Below are 19,042 nucleotides of genomic sequence, written 5' to 3' on the forward strand. Positions count from 1 at the left end.
TAATGATACACAAATAGATTAGGATTCTGTGCAGGGGGTAAGAGGAATGAGAGAATGTCCTAGTAGTTCAGGCAAAAGGTTTATATGAATTTGAATTAGGTGCTATCGGATGAAAAAAAGAGATTAATGCAAATATATAGAAAATAACTATTAGTAATTATAAGCATTTATTGAGCACTTACTATGTGAAAACTTTTAAATTTTATCAGTTAATCATCTCAACCACCTATATCAAAAAGTAACTTTTTATTTCCATTTTATATAAAGTTGATTAATTTGGTCATGATGATACAGTCATGAATAGTAGTGCTGGGCCTTGAACCTTAGGGTCACTGATTTCTAAAGGCCACACTTTTAATATCTATGACCACTAATACTTTAAACTCATTATAATTAATGCTAAGGAGAAAATTAGAGCCAAAAATGACACTGAGGTTTTAAGCGTCAGTTGTTGAGAAAATAGTGGTATCAATCAAAACAAAATATGAAATATTAGGGAAAGAGTTAGTTCATGTAGACACAAATCCCATCTGTATCTAATCAACTCTGCCTCCTGAAAAGCATTAAGATTCTTCAACATTATCTGAAGAACGTTTCTTCTACTTACTATTTATTTGTCCTGTTTATGTTTTAAATGTTTGATTGCTCCTGTGCTGACCTTTTTGCAACTGAACTCACTAAAATTCTATTCTTTTATCAGGTGAGAAGTTTCCGGACAAGAAGCCTAAGGTACAGTTAGTCATATCCTACGAGGATGTGAAGCTGACCATACTAGTGAAACACATGAAAAACATTGTAAGTTTATTATGTATAATAAGAAACATGTAAGCTGACATTCAGAAATCACTTAACCTTTTGGGCAGTTTGTGTCAACATTAGCAAGAGGAATGGGTATCTGAGCCAAGTTTAAGTAAGGAACAATGAGCCAATTACAGTATTTGCCTCGGGATGATCGTGATCCTTGGGGTAAAGGCTCTAAAATACTTCACAAGGAAAGTCCTAGAATGAACATTAAACTTCATTCAAAATGTCAGGAAAAAAACTAGAGAAAAGGCTCTAAAAAAGCAGGATTAGCTGGAGGATTGAAGGGTAAAAGGAAAAAGGCTATGGCCCAGGAATTTCCAACTATCTTATCATGTTGACATGGTGGCGTTTGCTCCGTCTCTTTGCATCATGCCAGTACCTTTTTCTGTGAAACCAAGAAGTCTTAGGGTTCCCCCCAAACTCCCATTGTACATTGAGTTTATAGCGTCATACAGTTATCATATTCTGATGTAATTCCTTATGCATATTTCCTTCTCCTCAAAATATGATAATATTTTGAGAACGGAAACCCCTTTGTTCCTGTTTCCCAGTCCCAGAACCTAGAACACAATCTGTAGTTAGCCTCCAAGGAAAACTAAAAGTTCCACTCTCTATTACATTCCACTTAAGGTTGGGGCAAGTCAGAGGCAAAGATGAGAATTGGGCAATACCATTAAGAAAGAGAAGAAGCTTTCTGTGTCAAAGGGTAAGTGACTAATGCCCCGAGTCAGGGTGCAGCAAATATAAAAAAAAACTCTAAACCTCACCAACTATTTCATTCTTCCTTGAACCTAAACAAAACAGGTTCTTCACATGGTATGATTCCCCAGGAGACTGTATTGGATGTGGAGAAAGTCAGTAACACAATTTTTGCTCTCTTCTTTGTGCATATAAATCTCCCAGGATGCATTTGGAAAGATCTGAAAGAGCAAACTCTTCTCCACATGACATGCATCCATGACATATTAATACAATAAATATTTGTTTGGTGAACAAATAATTGGCATAATTTGAAGAGGATACATTCGTTACAAATTCATTATTAGTCAGACATCCAAGAATGCGTGTTTGTAAACCTCTGGTGCTATCAGTAATTTTTGTAATATCTGGGCAAATTTTTTAACGTTTTCTTGCAAATCTTTTACTCATTAAAACAATTACATTCCATTGTTTTTTATTAGATAATCATCTTAAATGAAAATAGCAGTTTTTAAAGAAACTCTTACATTGTAAAATGAAGATTCAATTAGACATTATTTATGGCTACATGCATCTTGATTGACTTTAAGTAACTATATAAACATATATGATAAAACAATAGAATATTAAGAAATGTTGTTAATCACGTTAACAGAACTTATATGTGTAAATTAGCCTTGAACATAGTCCTCTTAGAAATGATATATTAATTCCAGTAATGTTATCACTGCTCAAAACATTTTAGAGCATGTCTGATGAAATTGCTTTTAGACTGGGCATATAAACCACACAGTAAACTTGGTGATATTACTCAATTGTCACACCTAATTTTTGATCAACAGCAATATTAACCAGCCTGGTCACCCATTTCATTCACCAGATGAATCATCAAATTACTTTTGACAGTTTTCAAAAATGTATTTTACACTCGATGAAGTTACAGTACCAATGAAGATATTCCAAATAAATGTGATGCAAGCATGAAGCAGGGGAGAAGGAGTGAATGGGAAAGAGCAGGAGTTTAAGACTGAGATTAAGTTATAAGTAAATAGAAAACGACCAAATGACCCTGAAAAAAGTGAAAAACCAGTCAGGGCCATGAGAACCTGTACATTACCAGTGCTCTCAAAAAAGTTATTAATGATGTAGTAATACTTGTTTCAGTCTGACTTCTCAGTTTACTTGCTAGTTCCTCTCTTCTCCCTAATCCCTTAACATTGAAAGATTTTAGTGCCCTGAAATTTAATCCTAGACCTCGCCTCTTTTTCTACCTCTAGCCTCATGGCTTTAAACATTACTTAGTTGTGTTTTTTTTTGAAATCTACAACTCCAGCTTGAAAATCTCATCTGAAATCCAGAGTTGTATGTACAACTGACTATCAACAATTCTAGTATAAGTATAATCAGCATGTTAGACTCAGTATGCACCAATCAAACTTCTCATGACTGCCCCTCTAAACCTGCATAATTTGCCATCTTTTTCATCTCAATAAATAGCATCTTCATTCTCTAGTTAACTCAGGTTAAAATCCTAGAGTTGTTTTGACTCCTCTCCTTCCCCACAAGCTACTTTGATTTTACCAGCAAATTGTCATTATGCTTTCAAAATAAATTCAGAATCACACCAACTTTCTCCTTCACTGCTACCACTTTTGGTGCAAGTCACCAGCATCTCTTACTTAAATTACTGCTGTGGTTTCTTAACCGTTGTCCCTGCTTCTGCCCTTCTTTATAATCTCTTTCTAAACTAGCAGCCAGAATGTTCCTTTGAGAATAAAAGTCAGATCCTGTCATTCCCCTCTTCATAGCCCTTTGGGGAAGGAGTCTCATATCACTTGCAGTGAAAACCAAGGTACTTGTTAATGACCTGTAGGACCCTATCAATCTGTCCTCTTGATCTCTTAACCTCATCTCCTACCACAAACTCTCTTACCCACTCCATGCCAGCCTCAGTGCCTTCCTTGATGTTTCTTGAATATGGCAGGCATGTTGCTGCCTCAGGACCTTTGTTTCTGCTACTCTATTTACCTAGAATGCTCTTCCCAATCTCATGGATCAATATTCTCCAGGGTTCAACCTCACATGTCCTGATGCTTGTATTTTACTGTCACCTTTTCCATGAAGTCCTATCTGACTCCCATATGTAAAACTGCAACACCACTCCTTTTGTTGCCACTTTCCATCTTTCTTTTCTACTTCATTTTTTTTTCCCTCCCCTGTGCCACTGCTATAACCCAACGTGTATAGAATAGGACCAATTACATAGTAGGTGCTCAGTAAAGCCTTTGTTAAATACAAGAATGTCAACTTACTTTTCATGTGAATAACTAATGACTAGGATTTTCTTCATCTTCCAAAAATCATCACAGTAAAGTTATGCATTGCATTTTCCACAGCTTCTTTTAAATGACTGTTTTGTTTCTTCTGCTTAAAACAGCTTTCTAATATAAATGACATAGAAATCCATCTGTAAATTCTCAACATATTTTCTTTGCTAAATTCAAGTTTTAGCTAAGTGTTATTTATTTGTTGATCCTTTAGTATGTTCATATACCAAAACAGATAAAATTATGCTTGATTTTATATTAATATTAAAATGAATTATTATGCCTAGAATTCTGTTATATTTAATATTAATTTTGATGAAAAGAATGATTTATGTTTTATTAAATCTATGAAGCTTTGCTCTGAGAGTTACTTTCCTCCTGTGAGATCACAAGCTAAAATAAAATTGCTAAAACATTTCCTTTCAAAGCATCACAATATGATTCACTCTAGTGAACAGAGACTGATGAAGTAGTGAAAAAAATTTAAAAGCTTAGCCACAATTTTTTAAAACACCATTTCAGTTTATATAATGAAGAAACATATAAAAACCAGTTAGATTTGAAATATTCTTTAACAAGTCTCTAGCACTTTTCCATGTATCCTTCCTTAAAATGCTCTCTTCCATTGACTTCTACAATGTCTCTCCATGCATTTTCTCTTGACTTCATGGATTTTTTTCTAGTCTGTGTGATTTCTAGGCATCTCTCTTCTCCTTGCTCCAGAATACTAGCATTCCAAAAGGTGCTAAACATAACCAGTAGGATGAAACTCTCTTCTGATATTGAATCTGCCCACACTTTCTCAGTCTCTTAAAACAAGCAGCAAGAAATATCAGGAAAGAAAGAAGACACCTCTTTCTTGTTCATTCAATCCTTTCATAAGACACAAGATGGGAAAAGTAGTTTCTATATGAAAATTGACATGAGAGAGAGAGAAGTAGAGTCAAACGCAGGAACCCCAACACACACTAAAACTGTATTACTTTTTATTTTTTATTTAAACTCTTCTTTTACATTTTTAATGTGTGAGTGTAGCCTGGGGGTTCTGATTTTCAAAATATGTGGTTCTAGAATTTTGATTCTGTAAGAATGGATTGGACTATCCGAATCTTCGCTATACAGGCATCTATTGGTCCCACGGATTCCTCTACCGTCTTTTTCATTTCTAGATTTGTTTTCCTCTCTCCTGCTGCAGATTTTGAGCATTCCAGATGGCTTTCTGGTGCCAATGGGAACACTTTGAAAATATAACCCAAGTGACTAGTACCCTCAGAGCCCAAATGACACTCTACACACAATGTGAGTTTGGTACTTGGCACCAAGTGAATTGTGGTGCCTGTTGGAGTTGAACAGAGACAACGCTTGTACTTGGTGAAGACAATAGTTGAGGGTTGTGAAATTAAAGTATAGACAATGGCAATGTTTGACATATAAAAACAACAATGTTCTGCATCTGCTTTTAAAATTAACTTGGCTGAGTCCTTTTATAGTCTTAATTTTTTGTTGTTTTTTAAAATCTAGATTCTTAAAGGAAATTTGTCATTGTTTCATCTTAGATGCACTTCAGTCTAAAAAAGTGTCAATTTTTAAGTAAAAGATGATTTCCTAATAACAATCATCTTGTTAATTGTGTTTTTCCTTCATTCTATGAATAAAAATTATTCTTCCAGAGTTGGCACATTTTGACACTGATCTACCACTTCAAAGAATAAGATGCAAAGCAAAGGATAGTGAAGAGTACCTGGCCAGATCTGGATATTCTATTGTGTTTCATGACTTTTTTTGCCAAAGAAACATTGATCTTCAAAGATTACTTATTATTTCTTTTTTTTCTTAATTGTACTTTAGGTTCTGGGGTAATGTGCAAAACATGCAGGATTGTTGCATAGGTACATACATGGCAATGTGGTTTGCTGCCTCCATCCCACTGTCACCTATATTTGGCATTTCTCCCCATGTTATCTCTCACCAACCTCCCTACCCCCCGCTGTCCCTCCCCTGTTCCCCCACAACAGACCCCAGCGTGTGATGTTCCCTTCCCTGTATCCATATGTTCTCATTGATCAACACCTGCCTATCAGTGAGAACATGCGGTGTTTGGTTTTCTATTCTTGTGTCACTTTTCTGAGAATGATGGTTTCCAGATTTATCCATATTTCTCCAAATGACACAAACTCATCCTTTTTTATGGCTGCAGAGTATTCCATAGTGTATATGTGCCACATTTTCCCTGTCCAGTCTATCATCAATGGGCATTTGGATTGGTTCCAGGTCTTTGCTATTGTAAACAGTGCCACAATCAACATACATATGCATGTGTCTTTATAATAGAATGACTTATAATCCTCTGGATATATATCCAGTAATGAGATTGCTGGGTCAAATGGAATTTCTATTTATAAGTCCTTGAGTAATCACCACACTGTCCTCCACAATGGTTGAACTAATTTACACTCCCACCAACAGTGTAAAAGTATTCCTATTTCTCCACATCCTCTCCAGCATCTGTCTCCAGACTTTTTAATGATTGCCATTCTAACTGGTGTGAGATGGTATCTCAGTGTGGTTTTGATTTGTATTTCTCTAACATATGAACATTTTTTCATTTGTTTGTTGGCCTCCTATAGGTCTTCTTTAGAAAAGTGTCTGTTCATGTCCTTCACCCACTTTTGAATGGGTTTGGTAGTTTTTTTCTTGTAAATCTGTTTTAGTTCTTTGTAGATTCTGGATATTAGCCCTTTGTCAGATAGGTAGATTACAAAAAATTTTTCCCATTCTGTTGGTTGCCAGTTCACTCTAATGATTGTTTCTTTTGCTGTGCAGAAGCTCTGGAGTTTAATTAGATCCCATTTGTCTATTTTGGCTTTTGTTGCCAATGCTTTTGGTGTTTTAGTCATGAAGTCCTTGCCTATGCCTATGTCCTAAATGGTTTTGCCTAGGTTTTCTTCTAGGGTTTTATGGTGTTAGGCCTTATGCTTAAGTCTTTAATCCATCTGGAGTTAATTTTAATATAAGGTGTCAGGAAGGGGTCCAGTTTCTGCTTTCTGTACATGGCTAGCCAGTTTTCCCAATACCATTTATTAAACAGGGAATCCTTTACCCATTGCTTGTTTTTTTCAGGTTTGTCAAAGATCAGATGATTGTAGATGTGTGGTGTTGCCTCTGAGGCCTCTGTTCTGCTCCATTGGTCTATGTCTCTGTTTTGGTACCAGTACCATGCTGTTTTGATTACTGTAGCCTTGTAGTATAGTTTGAAGTCATGTAGCATGATGCCTCCAGCTTTGTTCTTTTTGCTTAGAATTGTCTTGACTGTGCGGGCTCACTTTTGGTTCCATATGAAGATTAAGGTGGCTTTTTCAAGTTCTGTGAAGAGGGTCATAGGTAGCTTGATGGGGATAGCATTGAATCTATAAATTACTTTGGGCAGTATGGCCATTTTCACAATATTGATTCTTCCTAACCATCAGCATGGAATGTTTTTCCATCTGTTTGTGTCCTCTCTTACTTCCTTGAGCAGTGGTTTGTAGTTCTCCTTGAAGAGGTCCTTCACATCATTTGTTAGTTGTTTTCCTAGGTATTTCATTCTCTTTGTAGCAATTGTGAATGGGAGTTCACTCTTGATTTGGCACTCTGTCTGTTATTAGTGTATAGGAATGCTTGTGATTCTGCACATTGATTTTGCATACTGAGATTTTGCTGAAGTTGCTTATCAGTTTCAGGAGATTTTGGGCTGAGACAATGGGGTCTTCTAAATATACAATCATGTTGTCTTCAAATAGAGACAATTTGACTTCCTCCTTTCAATAGTTGAATACCCTTTATTTCTTTTTCTTGCCTGATTGTTCTGGCTAGAACTTCCAATACTATATTGAATAGGAGTGGAGAGAGGGCACCCTTGTCTAGTGCCAGATTTCAAAGGGAGTGCTTCCAGTTTTTGCCCATTCAGTATGATATTGGCTGTGGGTTTGTTGTAAATAGCTTTTATTATTTTGAGATACGTTCTGTCGATACCTAGTTTATTGAGAGTTTTTAGCATAAAGGGCTGTTGAATTTTGTCGAAGGCCTTCTCTGCATCTGTTGAGATAATCATGTGTTTTTTGTCTTTGGTTCTGTTTATGTGGTGGATGACGTTTATATACTTGCATATGAACCAACCTTGCATCCCCAGGATGAAGCCTACTTGATCGTGATGGATAAGCTCTTTAATGTGCTGTTGCAATCAGTTTGCCAGTATTTTATTGAAGATTTTTGCATCTATGTTCATCGTGGATATTGGCCTGAAGTTTTCTTTTTTTGTTGAGTCTCTGCCAGGTTTTGGTATCAGGATGATGTTGGTCTCATAAAATGATTTGGGAAGGAGTCCCTCTTTTTGGATTCTTTGGAATAGTTTCAGAAGGAGTAGTACTAGCTTCTCTTTGTATGTCTGGTAGAATTCGGCTGTGAACCCATCTAGACCCGGGCTTTTTTGGTTGGTAGGCTATTAATTGTTGCCTCAACTTCAGCCCTTGTTATTGGTCTATTCAGGATTTTGACTTCTTCTTGTTTAGGCTTGGGAAGGTGCAAGTGTCCAGGAATTTATCCATTTCTTCCAGGTTTACTGGTTTATGTGCCTAGGGTTGTTTGTAGTAATCTCTGATGGTAGATTGTATTTCTGTGGCATAAGTGGTGATATCCCTTTTATTGTTTTTTATTGCATCTATTTGATTCTTCTCTCTTTTCTTTTTTTTATTAATATGACTAGTGATCTATTTTGTTGATCTTTTCAAAAAAACAGCTTCTGGATTTATTGATTTTTTGAAGGGTTTTTGTGTCTCTATCTCCTTCAGTTCTGCTCTGATCTTAGTTATTTCTTGTCTTCTGCTGGCTTTTGAGTTTTTTTATTTTGCTTCTCTAGCTCTTTCAATTTTGATGATAGGGTGTTGATTTTAGATCTTTCCTTGCTTCTCATGATGGCATTTATTGCTATAAATTTTCCTCTAGACACTGCTTTAAATGTGTCCCAGAGATTCTGGTATGTTGTGTCTTTGTTCTCATTGATTTCAAAGAGTGTCTTTATTTCTGCCTTCATTTCATTGTTTATCTAGTCAACATTCAAGAGCCAGTTGTTCTGTTTCCATGAACTTGTGCAGTTCTGAGTCAGTTTCTTAATCCGGAGTTCTACTTTGATTGCACTGTGGTCTGAGAGACTGTTTGTTATGATATCTATTCTTTTGCGTTTTCTGAGGAGTAATTTACTTCCAATTATGTGGTCAATTTTAGAGTAGGTGTGATATGGTGCTGAGAAAAATGTATATTCTGTGGATTTGGGGTGCAGAGTTCTGTATATGTCTATTAGGTTTGCTTGGTCCAGATCTGAGTTCAAGTCCTGGATATCCTTGTTGATTTTCTGTCTCGTTGATCTGTCTAATATTGACAGTGGAATTTAACGTCTCCCACTATTATTGTGTGGGAGTCTAAGTCTCTTTGTAGGTTGTTAAGAACTTGCTTTATGTATCTGGGTGCTCCTGTATTTGCTGCATATATATTTAGGATTGTTAGGTCTTCTTGTTGATCCTTTTACCATTATGTAATGCCCTTCTTTGTCTCTTTTGATCTTTGTTGGTTTAAAGTCTTTTTTATCAGAGACTAGGATTGCACCTCCTGATTTTTTTTTGCTCTCCATTTGCTTGGTAAATCTTCCTCCTTCCCTTTATTTTGAGCCTATGTGTATCCTTGCATGTGAGATGGGTTTCCTGGATACAGCACACCAATGGGTTTTGACTTTTTATCCAGTTTGCCAGTCTGTCTTTTGATTGGGGCATTTAGCCCATTTACGTTTAAGGTTAATATTGTTATGTGTGAATTTGATTCTGCCATTTTGATGCTAGCTGGTTGTTTTGCCCATAAGTTGATGCAGTTTCTTCATTGTGTCAATGCTCTTTACCATGTGGTATGTTTTTGGAGTGGCTGGTACTGGTTGTTCCTTTCTACATTTAGTGCTTCTTTCAGGAGCTCTTGTAAGGCAGGCCTGGTGGTGATGAATCTCTCAGCGATTGCTTGTTCATAAAGGATTTTATTTCTCCTTAACTTATGAAGCTTAGTTTGTTTGGATATGAAATTCTAGGTTGAAATTTCTTTTCTTTAAGATTGTTGAATATTGGTCCCCACTCTCTTGGGGCTTTTAGGGTTTCTGCAGAGAGATCTGCTGTGAGTCTGATGCGCTTCCCTTTGTGGGTAATCCTACCTTTTTCTCTTGCTGCCCTTAGCATTTTCTCCTTCATTTCGACCCTGGTGAATCTGATGATTATGTGCCTTGGGGTTGCTCTTCTTGAGGAATATCTTTGTGGTGTTCTCTGTATTTCCTGGACTTGAATGTTGGCCTGCCTTGCTAAGTTGGGGTAGTTCTCCTGGATAATATCCTGAAGAGTGTTTTCCAGCTTGGATTCATTCTCTCCGTCACATTCAGGTACATCTATCAAACGTAGGTTAGGTCTTTTCACATAATTCCATATTTTGTGGAGGCTTTGTTCATTTCTTTTCACTCTTTTTTCTCTAATCTTGCCTTCTCATTTTATTTCATTGAGTTGATCTTCAGTCTCTGATACCCTTTCTTCTACTTGGTCGATTTGGCTATTGAAACTTGTGTATGCTTCATGAAGTTCTCGTGTGTGTTTTTCAGCTCCATGAAGTCATTTATATTCTCCTCTAAACTGTTTATTCTCATTAGCATTTCGTCAAACCTTTTTTCAAGGTTCTTAGTTTCTTTCCATTGGGTTAAAACATGTTCCTTTAGCTCAGAGAAGGTTGTTATTATCCACCTTCTGAAGCCTGTTTCTGTCAATTCATCAGACTCATTCTCCATCCAGCTTTGTTCTTTTGCTAGTGATGAGTTGTGATCCCTTGGAGAAGAGGCATTCTGATTTTGGGTGTTTTCATCCTTTCTGCACTGGTTTCTTCCCATCTTTGTGGATTTATCTACCTGTGGTCTTTGTAATTGGTGACTTTGGGATGGGGTCTCTGAGTGGATGTCCTTTTTGTTGATGATGAAGTTATTTCTTTCTGTTTTTTAGTTTTCCTTCTAACAGTCAGGCCCCTCTCATGTAGGACTGCTGGAGGTCCACTCCAGACCCTGCTTACCTGGGGATCACCTGCAACGACTGCAGAATAGTAAGGGTTGCTGCCACTTTCTTCTGTTTTCTTTGTCCCAGAAGAATACCCACCAGATGTCAGCCTGAGCTCTCTCCTATGAGGTGACTCTTAGAATATACAGGGGTCAGGGAGGTGCTTTAGGAGATAGTCTGTCCCTTAGAGGAGCTCAAGTGCTGAGCTGTGAGCTCCATTGTTCTGTTCAGAGCTGTTGGGAAGGTACATTTAAGTCTGCTGCAGCAGAACTCATAACCGCCTTTCTTTCCCAGGTGCTGGGAAGGTGGGGCTTTGTTTATAAGTTCCTGACATGCTGCTGCCTTTTTTCAGAGCTGCCCTGCCCAGCAAGGAGGTAGCCTAGTCACAGTCTGCCAGCAGAGGAATTGCTGAGCTGCCATGGGCTCCGCCCAGCTGCTGTGTGAACTTCCTTGTGGTTTTGTTTATAGAGATATAGTTAGAAGTGCCTTGATAATGGCAGTCTTCCTCAGTAATGGCAGGCTGCCTCAGTAATGGCAGACTGCCTCAGTAATGGCAAAATGCCTCGGTAATGGCAGACGCCCTTCCCCCAACAGAGCCGGACCATCCTGGGTCCATCTGTGCTTGCTGTGAAACTCAGTCCAGAGCATTTCAGATTGCTGGTCTTTGTGGGGGTGGGACCCACCTAACCACATCACCTGGCTCTGTTTCAGCCCCCTTTTTTTTCAGTTGAATGGGTGGTTCTGTGTCCTAGGCATTCCAGGAGCCAGTTGAAATGGCCATGCAGATTTCTGTGAGTTTTTGTACAGAGACCCACTGCGCCGGCTGAAACAGCCATGGTGGAAACTCATGGCACTTTTCAGCCCGGGAATCTCCTGGTCTGTGGGCAGTAATAACTCGTTTGGAAATGCGGTGTTCACTCACCCTCTGCATTGTTCTCGCTGGGAACTGCACTCCAGAGCTCTTCCTATTTGGCCATCTTACTTATTATTATTTGATGACAAAAACCATTCATTGTTCTAAAATCTGTTGTCACTGACCTCTTTCTAATAGCCAACAAACACCTTTAACCAACACTTCTGTTTTGAACTTTTTTGTTACCAGCTTTTTCATGAAACTTTGCTGGACATTGGCAGCAAGTGGATTGTGTCTGCACATTCTCTAAACCTCTTGGACAGCACTATTTCTGAGGCTTCCTTAGCTCTTGTAAATTTAAGATAGATGTATGTGTAGTGGCTTAGTAAATGTTGGCTTTACCCTTAGCTCCTAAATGTGAAGACTTTCCAGTATTCAGGGCTTTAACTTTTGAAACTAATTTCCTAAGAAATATTATCCAGTCTTGAAACTATAAAGATAATATGAATTACTACTAAATTTATATCTCTATTTTCAATCTTTCTCTGACCTTCATTTACATGTTTCCAACTGCCTGATGGGCATTTACATTCCAATATCTTGCCGTCTCTTTAAACTCAACAGTTATACAATATGGTCCTCTGCTTACCACTGAAACCATCTCTCATTCTGAATTACTTATTTCTGTAAATTGTTGTGGCACCATCAAGTAATTCCTAATCAAAATTTCTCTATAATTTATTTTCTTTTAATTTTCTTTTTATTATTTCAATACATTTAGTGAACAGGTGCTTTTTGGCTGCATGGAAAAGTTCCCTAGTAGTGATTTCTAAGATTTTGGTGCACTCATCACCCAAGCACTGTACACTATACCGAATGTTTAGTCTTTTATTTCTCATCCACTTCCCACCCTTCCCTCCAAGTCCCTAAAGTTTATTATATCATTCTATTCCTTTGTGTCCTCATAGCTTAGCACTCACCTAAAAGTGAGAACATAAAATGTTTAGTTTTTCATTCCCGAGTTATTTCACTTAGAATAATGGTCTCCAGCTTTATTCAGGTTGCTGCCAGTGCCATTATTTCATTCATTTTTATGGCTGAGTAGTATTCCATGATGTGTGTGTGTGTGTGTATAAATATACATATGTGTATATATATGTGTGTCTGTACATATATATGTGTATATACATATATATTCATGAAAGAATAGAAAAAATAAAGCTTCTGCATAGCAAAAGAAACAATCATTAGAGTGAACCAGCAACCAACAGAATGGGAAAAAATTTTTGCAAGCTACCCATCTGACAAAGAGCTAAGATCCAGAATCTACAAAGAACTAAATATATATATATATATCACATTTTTTTTCACTTGTTGGTTGATGAGTATCTAGGCTGGTTCCATATTTTTGCAATTGCTAATTGTGCTGCTATAAACATACATGTACAAGTGTCTTTTTCACATAATGACTTCTTTTCCTCCGGGTAGATGCCCAGTAGTGGAATTGCTGGATCAAATTGTAGTTCTACCTTTTTTCTGTATTTGAATTCATTCTTTTACTCATATGTATAACCTTCAACAAATCATTTTCATTTATTTTAGATTATATTTATTATTCTCAAAATCCTATTCAACATTCTCTATCAATTTATCTATAGGTTACTTGGATTAACTGTTACAATATTCCTTTCCTTGTTTTCTACTCCCTCTAATTCCCTCCTGCACAAAACATTCTAAGATGACATTTTACTATATCAATACAAATTTTTCACAGAGTCTCTGTAAATTCAAAATTTCTTAGCTTAATACCTTGTAGTGCTATACAATCTAGCTATAACCTACCTCTTATATTCACCTCTCAACACAAAATTTGTATTGTATCTAGATGGATCACTCATTGTTAACTAAACACACACCACTCATTCTGACTATGTCATACCTCTATTTACCTTCTATTTACTTTATACATCCAGTGTAATCTTCTAGGCTTAGGTCAAATCACTCATCCTCCCTGAAGCTCCTGTTTGGAATATCTACTATATATACCATCTATTTGATATCCACTGCCTTATCTCAGCTCTAAAAACTTGGATTATCTTAGTTTATCCTGAAGTTTCAATTGCATTGAAAATTTGCTGAGTATAAAAAACTGTGGAAAATATATTTTGAATACTTTACAGTGGTTAGCACAATACATGCCCTTAACACACAGTTGTTAAATAAGCAAATGTTTGCCTAAGTGTACATCATGTGAAAAATACCCACAATCCAGAGAAGTTGAAGCTATATTTAAAAATCAATAGCTTTGATCTGTGAATCCAGCTAGCTATAATACTTGACACTAAACTAAGGATGGTCAAGTGTCAAATATTTGATCTTAGCATTCATCTCACTTAAAAATAAAATGAATTCTTGTTGAGGGCTTTTTTTTTAATGTTCAAAAGCCCTGAACACTTTCCTTCTCTCCAGATGACATAACCATCAATGTATAGGTCGCCACATGACTGAAATTTCATTTATTCTCTCTCTTTTCTTTTCTGACACTCTTGTACCCTAATCTCTGCCCTTTCTCCAAATCTCCCTAAATTCTACATTCTGACCTAAAAAGTTCTAACCTACAAAAGAAGCAATAAAGAAGTTAAAAGACTGATGAACAAGTACAGACCTAAAGAGAATAGCAAAATGCTGAAAGTATACATATTATAAAATTGTTTTGAAAGAGTCATTTCATTTATAACTATATTTTGAATTTTTTAATTATACTTTAAGTTCTGGAGTACATGTGCAGATCTTGCAGGATTGTTACATAGGTATGTACATGCCATAGTGGTTTGCCGCCTCCATCCTCCCATTACCTACATTAGATATTTCTCCTAATGTTATACCTCCCCAATATCCCCACCCCCTGCTATCCCTCCCCTATCCCCCCAGCCCCTAAAAGACCCCAGTGTGTGATGCTCCACTCCCTGTGCCCATGTGTTCTCATTGTTCAACACCCACTTATGAGTGAGAACATGCAGTGTTTGATTTTCTGTTTTTGTGTCACTTTGCTGAGAATGATAGTTTCCAGATTCATCCATGTCCCTACAAAGGACACAAACTCATCCTTTTTATGGTTGCATAGTATTCCATGGTGTATATGTGCCACATTTTCTTTATCCAGTCTATGATTGATGGGCATTTGGGTTGGTTCCAGGTCTTTGCTATTGTAAACAGTGCCGCGACGAACATGTGTGCATGTGTCTTTATGATAGAATGATTTATACTCCTTTGGGTATATACTCAGTAATGGTATTTCTGTATCAAATGGTATTTCTATTTATTGGTCTTTGAGGAATCACCACACTGTCTTCCGCAATGGTTGAACTTATTTACACTCCCGCCAACAGTGTAAAAGTGTTCCTATTTCTCCACATCCTCTCCAGCATCTGTTGTCTCCAGATTTTTTAATAATCGCCATTCTAACTGGAGTGAGATGGTATCTCAATGTGGTTTTGATTTGCCTTTCTCTAATGACCAGTGATGATGAGCATTTTTTCATGTTTACTGGCTTCATAAATGTCTTCTTTTGAAAAGTATCTGTTCATATCCTTCACTCACTTTTTGATAGGGTTGTTTCTTTCTTGTAAATTTGTTTTAGGTCTTTGTAGATTCTCTGTATTAGCCCTTTGTCAGATTGCAAACATTTTTCCCATTCTGTTGGTTACTGGTTCATTCTAATGATTGTTTCTTTTGCTATGCAAAAGCTTTATATTTTCTATTCTTTTGCTGTGCAGAACTATATTTTGAATATGCAAAAAATACAAAATGGTAAATAATTTTCAGAGAATAAAAAATTTTATTTTTGTTTAGTAAAGTACTCTTTATTAACAGCAAATATTAAAATGTAAATGCTGGGAGTCATGCAATTTCTGAGTTAAAACTCTAATCTAACGCAGATAGGTCTTCATTTTGACAAAAAACATTCAGGTCCTTTTATCTCATCTCTTTTAGCCTATTGAGTGACAGAATCTTCTTTTTCCTGCTTTGTGCATTCTGTTTTCCTCCAGGGGAGATTTTTAATATTTAAGGAAGCAGTCTACATGTACTGACTACCTATCTCAGTTATATGTCCTTAAAAAATGTGTAAATGTACATACAGAAAGACTACCTCAAAACAAGTGTCACTTACCATTCAACTCATTAGAATCCTGCAAATGAACAAGTGGTACATTCTTTCCTTGTTGCCTGACTTACATATGAATTATAGACTCTCTGACTTTTCCAGGTTTTTTGTCTTCAGTTTCACTTGCTTTCTATGAACATCATGAAAAGCTATTTTGCCTATACAATGTGTGCCAAGAACTGTCACTTAGATATATTTCACCAAAAGAAAGTGGGAACATTTTGTACCCATAGTCACAAAATAGTAAACTGAAATCCAGCAAGTTTAAATATTTTCCCAAGATCTCATAACTAAGAGCTGAGAGCTAAAGCCTTCATAATTACAAGCTCTTATTTTTTATTCTAGATTGTATTACAGCATTAGCAGTCTGTTATTCTACTATGTACCTTTAGGCTATACCTGTTCCTGCCAGACACTGCCCAGAAAGACTCTTCAAATGTTTGTCTGGCTCATCAAAAGTAATTTCCAACCAGAGACCTTAGCATCTTCTTCTGTATCCATGAAGTATCCCCAAGTATAGTGGCTACATTGTACTCGGCATACCCTCTATAGCTGAGTCATTACCTAGCTAAATGAAAGAGGGTACAGAGCAAAAGATATTAGGTGTCATGTGAAACCTTTGACAGACTGATTATAATTGGCTATTATCTATATGCTGAGAATTAAAATTAGCTCTTCCGGTTTTGGCTTGTGGCATAAGAGTACTACAGCCCATCCCTCCTACTGATTACAACTAAAATTTATGAAAATATATTTTTAAAACTGTGTAAGAAACCTTAAAAGTAAATAAAAGGAGGCAAATTGTGAAAGGAAATCAGAACTTGGAGATGTTACCCACATAAGGACGTTTCCTCTTTTTTTTTTTTTTAATTTATGTACCCATAGAGCTGTGCCCTGAGGGTGGACCTTAGTTGCAGAGAAGCAAGATGGTAATGGCAGCTTTGACAGCAAAATCTCCAATAGAACTTTGTGTTTATGACTGAAAGAACCAAGAAATGTGGCCTGGGTTTGCCAGAGACTATAGGAAAATCCCTGATAAAAGACAAAAGGGTATGCATTAACTCTGTGTATAATTCTGTACAATTCTCAGCCTAATCCCTGAGCTGCTGCTGAGCAAGACAGACTCATCTCAGAATAAAAAAGTGAACTGAACTGAGATTTGAATACCTGAAAACAAAAGTTAGAGCAGAATTTATATTCCTGCTATAACTAGGTTGATTGCCTACTTAAAAATGTCAACTTTCTTCAGAAGATTAAACAGCACAGAGTTTCCACAATGTAACATTAAAAATATCCATGATACTACTCAAAATTATTTATGTAGTACCCAGGAAAATATGAACAAATCCTCACATAAAGATTCACATAAACTTAAGGTAAAGGTGTGGGAAAAGGCATTTCATGCAATGGACACCAAAAGTGAGCAGGGGGAGCTATTCTTACATCAGACAAAATAAACTTTAAACCAACAGCAGTTAAAAGAGACAAAGAGGAACAGTATATAATGATAAAAGTCCTTGTCCAACAGGAAACTATCACAATTCTAAACATATATGCACCTAACTTTGGAGCTCCCAAATTTATGAAACAGTAACTAATAGACCTAAGAAATGAGATCTATACAGCAACACAATAATAGTGGAGGGACTTCAATACTCTGCTGACAGGACTAGACAGGTCATCAAGACAGAACATCAACAAAGAAACAATGTATTTAAACTATACTCTGGAACAAATGGACTTAACATATATATACAAACATTCCATCCAACAACCACAGAATATACATTCTATTCAACAGCACTTGAAACTTTCTCCAAGATAAACCATATGATAGGCCATGAAATGAGCCTCAATAAATTTAGGAAAACTGAAATTATATCAAGTACTCTCTTAGACCACAGTGGAATAAAACTGGAAATCATCTCCAAAAGGAACCTTCAAAACCATACAAATACATGGAAATTAAATATCCAACTCCTGAATGATCAGAGGGTCAAAAAGGAGAAATCAAGGTGAAAATTTAAAAATTCTTTGAAATAAACAACGGTACTGGCACAACCTAGCAAAATCTCTGGGATACAGCAAAGACGGTGCTAAGGGGAAAGTTCGTAGCCCTAAACACCTACATATAAAAGTCTGAAAGAGCACAAACAGACAATCTAAGGTCACACCTCAAGGAACTAGAGAAACAAGAACAAACCAAGCCCAAACTCAGCAGAAGAAGGGAAATAACGAAGATCAGAGTAGAACTAAATAAAATAGAAACAACAACAAAAAGTTCAAAACATAAATGAAGCAAAAATCTGGTTCTTTGAAAACATAAATAAAATCGATAGACCATTAGCAAGATTAATGAAGAAAAGAAGAGAGAAAATCCAAATGAGCTCATTAAGAAACAAAGAAGGAAATATTAAAACTGACACTTCAGAAATGCAAAAGATCATTTAAGGCTACTATGAACACATTTACGCACATAAACTAGAAAACCAGGAAGAGATGGATAAATTCCTGGGAAGATACAACCCTCCTAGCTTAAGTCAGGAAGATTTAGATACCCTGAACAAACCAATTACAAGCAGCAAGATTGAAATGGCAATTTAAAAATTACCAACAAAAAAAATTTCAGATGGAGTCACAGCAGAATTCTACCAGACACTCAAAGCAGAATTAGTACCAATCTTATTGACACTATTCCTCAAGATAAAGAAAGAAGGAACCCTCCCTAAATCATTCCATGAAGCCAGTATCACCCTAAAACCAAAACCAGAAAAGGACACAACCGAAAAAGAAAACTACAGATCAATATCCCTGATGAACATATGTGCTAAAATCCTTAACAAAATACTAGCTAACTGAATCCAACAACATATCAAAAAGCTAATCCACAATGATCTAGTGGGTTTCATACCAGGGATTCAGGGATGGTTTAACATACAAAAGTCAATAACTGTGATACACCACATAAACATAATTAAAAACAAAAATCACAAGATCATCTCAATGGATGCAGAAAAAACATTCAACAAAATCCAGCATTGCTTTATGATTAAAAGTCTCAGCAATATCAGCATGCAAGGGACACACCTCAATG

The 19,042-nt window shown here is 36.5% G+C and overlaps 1 protein-coding gene across 2 annotated transcripts in view; it reads left to right on the forward strand.

Annotated features, from left to right (window-relative positions):
- Positions 1-19,042, forward strand: part of PIK3C2G (phosphatidylinositol-4-phosphate 3-kinase catalytic subunit type 2 gamma) — a 419,361-nt gene that overhangs the window by 375,756 nt on the left and 24,563 nt on the right. For both annotated transcript variants that reach the window (XM_064377719.1, XM_064377720.1), the window contains one exon: positions 701-795. In XM_064377719.1, coding sequence (XP_064233789.1) covers positions 701-795 — 95 coding nt within the window. The remainder of the gene's footprint in view (positions 1-700; positions 796-19,042) is intronic.

This window comes from Aotus nancymaae, unplaced genomic scaffold (genome assembly GCF_030222135.1).
Source record: "Aotus nancymaae isolate 86718 unplaced genomic scaffold, 86718_ANA_hifiasm-v0.15.2.pri h1tg000016l, whole genome shotgun sequence".
In the NCBI taxonomy this organism is placed as follows: domain Eukaryota; kingdom Metazoa; phylum Chordata; class Mammalia; order Primates; family Aotidae; genus Aotus; species Aotus nancymaae.